We start from the raw sequence: 6,000 nt of genomic DNA, 5'->3' as shown, positions 1-6,000 counted from the left end.
TTTTGTTTTATATATATATTGGGAAAGGGGGTCAAATTCATGATCTTTATTTTAGAGATGTGGGTCTTGTATCATTAGGCCGCTGTTGGCTTATGGAGTTTTCATACTTGCTTGCATTATAAATGGACAAAAAGATTCCTTCAAGCTGATGTTGAATTGTTATTGGTTTTTTTATGAAGAGCGAGATGGTGAATTAAAAGAAATAGTCAAGATGTTTGAAAACTGCAGAGAAATGTAGAGGAGATTTGCAACAAGCTCCCCTTTCTGGCTGTGAAACTAACAAGTTTTTACCACGTTAGACTGAGAAGACGGCATTAAAAATAAAAAAATTTTACATATAATCGTAAAATATATAAATTTTATCCCACTATCATTTCTCTAAAATATCCAATTAATAAATTTTATCCAACTATCATTTTTCTAAAATATCCAATTAATAAATTTTATCCAACTATCATTTTTCTAAAATATCCAATTATCCAATTATCATTTCTCTAAAATATATATATATATATGTTTTCATGGAATTAAAATATAATTAGAGTTGGGATGCTTTACGGTGATGGGAAATGCTTTGGGTTCCGAATTCGGGATCCAAAGTGTGTTCCGAATGTTTTTTTTTTTTTTTTATTGAATGATTAAAAAAATATTTTTTAATGATATTGTGATTTTTTTATTTTTTTTAAAAATATTTATGATGATTAAAAAAATACATAAAAAATAAACAAAAAAATAAAATGTCTATTCGGGACACAAAATGGGTCCCGAATTCGGGACCCATAGCAGTGCCCTTACGGTGATTAGCGTCTCCTTCTTTGAATTGAGTATCTACCTTCTGACTTGACTGATCCCCCAAGCACGGTAGTTGACTTTGAATAATGTTCTAGCCTGCATTTACCTGCGAAGTTGTGGCCATTTTCTTTGTTAGACATTCGTACCGAGCAATGTGTCGGCGATACTTTTATGTGATTTCGTTTGTGTAGGCAAGAGATAAGAGTCGGAGGTTTTGAGAGTGGAAGAGGAGAGAGAAATTTCAAGCAAAATCAAATACATAGCCCTGGTCTAAGAAGAAAGATTATTCAAACCAGAGGAGAAGCTGGAAAGAACGCTGAATTATCATCAATATCAAGGAAGGAAACTGAGCCACAACAGATCCAACTACGTTTTGTGTGGCCCTAAAGGAGGAGAGAAGCTAGTTTCAGATGGGGAATTGTTGGGGTTCTACAGCTGATAACCCAACTCCAAGCACCACTGCCCATCTCAATTCAGGTAAATACCTGACAGAAAAAAGAAAAATAAAAAATCGTGCTTTCTTCTTGTATGTTCACCCCTTCCATCAAATTCTCAAATATCTCATATGGGTTGGTTCTTTTTGTCCCATACTTTTTGTTTGTTCTCTAAAGATGAATCTCTGTTTCCATTAACGCTCTATAATCACCGTCAAAGTTCTCTATATTGGGTTCTGATTTTTCGTCTTGGACTATGTTGATCCGGCATTACAGCATGAAAAGTGTGATTTTTCTTCGTTCTTTTAATGCTTTTTTTTTTTTTTTTTAAAGTTGTATCTTTGTATAATTATGATTTCTTCAATTCGTAAGATAATTGATTCTCATGAAATTTGCCGCATGACCAATACCAAAAATCCCCTGTTTATGATATTGGTCTGACATTTCGTACTGTGTTTGGGTAATTATGACAGGATTATCTCAGGCAACGAGTAATGCAACTACTTCTAGGTGTAGTAACATCTCTGCAAATAGTCATTTCTCGGCGGCTAGCGGTGATGAGGTTTATCCACATGGGCAGATCTTACCCACCCCAAACTTGAGGATCTTCTGCTTTGCAGAATTAAAGGTTGCGACCAAGAATTTTAGAGCTGATACAGTTCTTGGCGAGGGAGGCTTCGGGAAGGTCTTCAAGGGTTGGCTTGAGGAGAAGGGATCGTCCAAGAGCGGAAGCGGGACGGTAATTGCTGTTAAAAAACTGAACTCTGAGAGCTTACAAGGATTTCAAGAGTGGCAGGTAATTATACTTTAAACGCTTTTTAACCTTTTTCTAAGCTAGCAATTATACTAAACTTGAAAGAGAATAATGTAGTCTGAAAAATTAATGCGTTTTGGACTCCTTTTAGCCCTTCCACTTGCACTTTTACTGTGTTTGTTATTGCTGTCTTTATCTTTTATTTTTTTTGTTGTTTTTTTATATGTGGTATTCCTCGTCAGAGACTGAACAAAATAAGACTATGCTCTCGTTTTGGCATGTGTTTACTATAGAACACAAACTGACTTCGACTGCTGAAGTTAAATATCACAGCTACTCCCACTTTGAAAAAAAAAGAAAAAAAGAGAAAAAGGTAATTGAAAATACAAACCATATTCAATTGTGGTTATATAAGTTCTTACCCATTGCTTATCATCTTTCTTGTATAATATCATTGGCTAGTTTTGTAAATAATTGTAAAGAAAAAAGGAAGATACTGTAATGAATCATGAACCTTGTAAATCATAGTAAGTCGTGATTGAGTTTACTTTGGTTGAAACTTGAAATGCTGCGTCTTCCTCTTTGCTACTTTGCCTGAGTTGTGGTTTAAATTGATAATACATTTGGTGCCTAGCAGCCATAACTAGTTTAAAGTTAAGTTGATGTTTTAAATGACAGCGCAACTCTCACTCTCTCTCTCAAACACATGCATTTTTTGAGTTTGATTAGATGCTGTACTAAATGTTCAACAAACCATTTTATGTCTGCTCATCTCTGTGCTAATTTGTTGGTGCAGGCAGAAGTGAATTTCTTAGGAAGGCTTTCCCATCCTAACCTTGTTAAGCTGTTGGGATACTGTTGGGAGGATCAAGAGCTACTCCTGATTTATGAATTCATGCAAAAAGGCAGCCTAGAAAACCATCTTTTTGGAAGTAAGAGCTTAAAATAGGATCAAATTCTATTATCACTGTCCATATGTGCAAGCAATGTGCTCTGCATGAGTGTGATTTTTCATATAAAGAACATTTGGTTCACCATACGTTGCATCTTTTTCACTTGTCAGGGGGCTCAACTGTTCAGCCACTTCCATGGGATGTACGGCTTAAGGTTGCAATAGGAGCAGCTCGGGGCCTGGCTTTTTTGCACACTTCTGATAAGCAAGTTATTTATAGAGATTTTAAGGCCTCCAATATACTGCTTGATGGGGTATATTTCTTTTTGAAACATGATTAACTACTAAGACTATAAGAGACACATTAAGGAATCTAATTGCTAATTTTCTTGTCCAATGAGTGTTACATCTTTCTTTTATCTTCATTCTATAAGGAGACCCATCTTTCCTCTTTCTGGTCCCACCCTTATCACTTGATCCACCACATCATGGAAGTGTGCAAGTCATTGATGAAAAAAAAGCATGTATTATATTCCTAAAACATCATTGGTATTATATTTCATATATATTCACTAAGGTTTTATTGGAAACTTATACTTTCTCCAACTTTTGGTTTGATTGCAGTCCTACACTGCCAAAATATCAGACTTTGGCCTGGCAAAATTAGGTCCATCGGCTAGTCAATCACACGTGACAACACGGGTAATGGGCACATATGGTTATGCCGCTCCAGAGTATGTTGCCACTGGTAATTTTTTGTGAAACCTCTTGAACTTTCAGTGGCTCAGCAAAATTTGGGCCACTCAACCTTGATCCTTATAGAAGCTGTTGACTGACATTGTCTCGTGCTGCTTAAACAGGGCATCTATATGTAAAAAGTGATGTGTATGGTTTTGGTGTTGTTTTGGTCGAGATACTAACAGGCTTAAGGGCACTTGATACAAATCGTCCAACTGGGAGACATAATCTGGTGGACTGGATCAAACCATATCTATCAGAAAGAAGGAAGTTGAAACAAATTATGGACTCCCGGTTGGAGGGAAAATATCCGTCCAAAGCTGCATTACACATATCTCAGCTTGCTCTAAAATGCCTTGCAGCTGAACCAAAACACCGACCATCAATGAAAGAAGTATTGGAGACATTGGAGCGGATTGAAGCTGCCAATGAAAAACCAAGGGAGCCTCGAATTCGTTCTCATCCTATGGCGCACCGACAAGGCCAATCGCCTATGATTCATCGTTCACCACTTCACCCAAGGCAGGGTGGAAGTCAGACCTACCAGTACCAACACTCCCCACTAGTGAGGTGAATTTGATACAGCTGCTGCATACAAGCACAGGCCTTCGCTCTTATGCAGACGTTTGTTTTTTCCATGAAAAGGATCCCCCCCCCCCTCCCCCCCCGCGTTTTGTTTTTTTCCTCGATTAATTTGATCTCTTGTAAATTACATTGAGTATTGCCATTGTAATGTGACTTGTATCAACTGAATGAGTATGTTAGCAGCAAGACTGTAATTATACAGTCGGTCCGGTGAGTAGTGCTTGGGTATGTTAATAGAGTCATTACTAATGTTCTTGTAGTTGGGGAAGTAATGGTTGTCAATTCTGGAGCCTGGGAACCGAACTGGGGGGATATCATATTGGTAGCCAATAGTTTGGTTATCAAGAATTATTTCCTATAATCTATAGAGCACCCTGTCACTGTGCCTGTCTATCTATATTGAACATTGGGCATGGAATGGAATACTTTCGAAGAAGTTGATAGGGCATTGTTTGAACAATGATGTTTATGATAGATTTTTCATATTTGTTCTTCAAGATGCCAGGGGGTGCAATTTTATATTGAGGGTGTGGTTTAAAAGTAAAAGTCTTTGTTTATGTTTAAGTTGTCATATTTTGCTGGCAGGCATATCTACCATTGTAGAAACTGAATCATATTTATTTATTGGTAATTCATGATGTCTTGATGTAGATTCCATTTACTTGGTCATTCATATCATATTTATTTAATTTTTTAAAAGCTTATTGAATTTAAAAAAGAAGCATGAAGAACACCTGTTCCTTATCCAACAGAATCGCTTTCTACGTTCAAACCCTTCTAATAAAAGGAAGTTGGCTGAGAACTAGATCAATTAGATCATGACACGTGTCCCCTAATAAGACAAAATACATTTGTTGGTAAATACTAGAAGAAAATTTTACACCGTATAATTCTATATAACTAACATGTGATTTTTTATTTTTGTCTTTTTATTTAAATATTCACATATTTAAACATTAAGATAGGATGATAAAAATGTTAAATCACATATTGATCAAGTGAAGATGTGTGGTGTAGGACTTTTATATATAATTACAATGTATATATATAATCAACATATGATTTGTCATCTTCGTCATTCGTTTTTAATGTTTAAATATATGTTTAAATAGAAGAGCAAAAATGAAAATAATTATTCTATTCATCATCTTTACATTATACATCAATAGAGGTGTGCAGTGTAAGACTTATTTGTAGCATTTTTCATTTATCATTATAATTTTTATTTTTTTTTTGTAAATAATCGACATACCAATTCGATTTCAAAAATTCACCACCAAACTCAGAAGAAAATGTGACAACTTGTCTTCATTCCTTGGCCATCTGAGCAACGGGTATCAACTTGTCTTCATTCCTTGGCCATCTGAGTAACAGGTATCAACTTGTCGTCTTCGTTCCGTCGAAACTGCACCGCTGTGTCAGAAGAAACTTCGCCGTTGTGCCATCGAACCCCCATCTGCGCACGAATTTTGGTGGAAGGCATGAATTTTTGTACATTGGCCTTGTATTTTCAGCTTAGAATTTTGGTGGAAGGCTTGAATTTTGGCACTGTTTTAGTTGTATTCCTGGGTTGGGGCTCCCATTGAATCCCAAGTATCTATCAGTACTATCAACTACCAATGGCTTTGTCCCCGTGCCAATGTTGAACACATTGCCCAATCGAGTTGCAAACTTATGCCCAGTGGCATCCTGAATACGAGCACATAGCTCTCTCTTGTAATGTTTGGTTATGAAAGCTACTCTGTCTCTTGGGTGTCCAGTAAAAACAGCACCCCTCCACATACATTAACATATTAGGAAAAAAA

At 36.2% G+C, this 6,000-nt stretch overlaps 1 protein-coding gene across 1 annotated transcript; it reads left to right on the top strand.

Annotated features, from left to right (window-relative positions):
- Positions 1-850: 850 nt before the first annotated feature.
- Positions 851-4,833, top strand: LOC108997454 (probable serine/threonine-protein kinase PIX13). The gene is made up of 6 exons (XM_018973759.2): positions 851-1,269; positions 1,700-2,022; positions 2,777-2,912; positions 3,044-3,186; positions 3,497-3,620; positions 3,733-4,833. The coding sequence occupies exons 1-6, from the start codon at positions 1,203-1,205 to the stop codon at positions 4,182-4,184; spliced, it is 1,245 nt and encodes a 414-aa protein (XP_018829304.1). The 5' UTR covers positions 851-1,202; the 3' UTR covers positions 4,185-4,833.
- The last annotated feature ends 1,167 nt before the right edge of the window (positions 4,834-6,000 follow it).

Source organism: Juglans regia, chromosome 13 (assembly GCF_001411555.2).
Source record: "Juglans regia cultivar Chandler chromosome 13, Walnut 2.0, whole genome shotgun sequence".
NCBI classification, from domain to species: Eukaryota; Viridiplantae; Streptophyta; class Magnoliopsida; order Fagales; family Juglandaceae; genus Juglans; species Juglans regia.
This window is presented reverse-complemented; position numbering and strand designations above follow the sequence as displayed.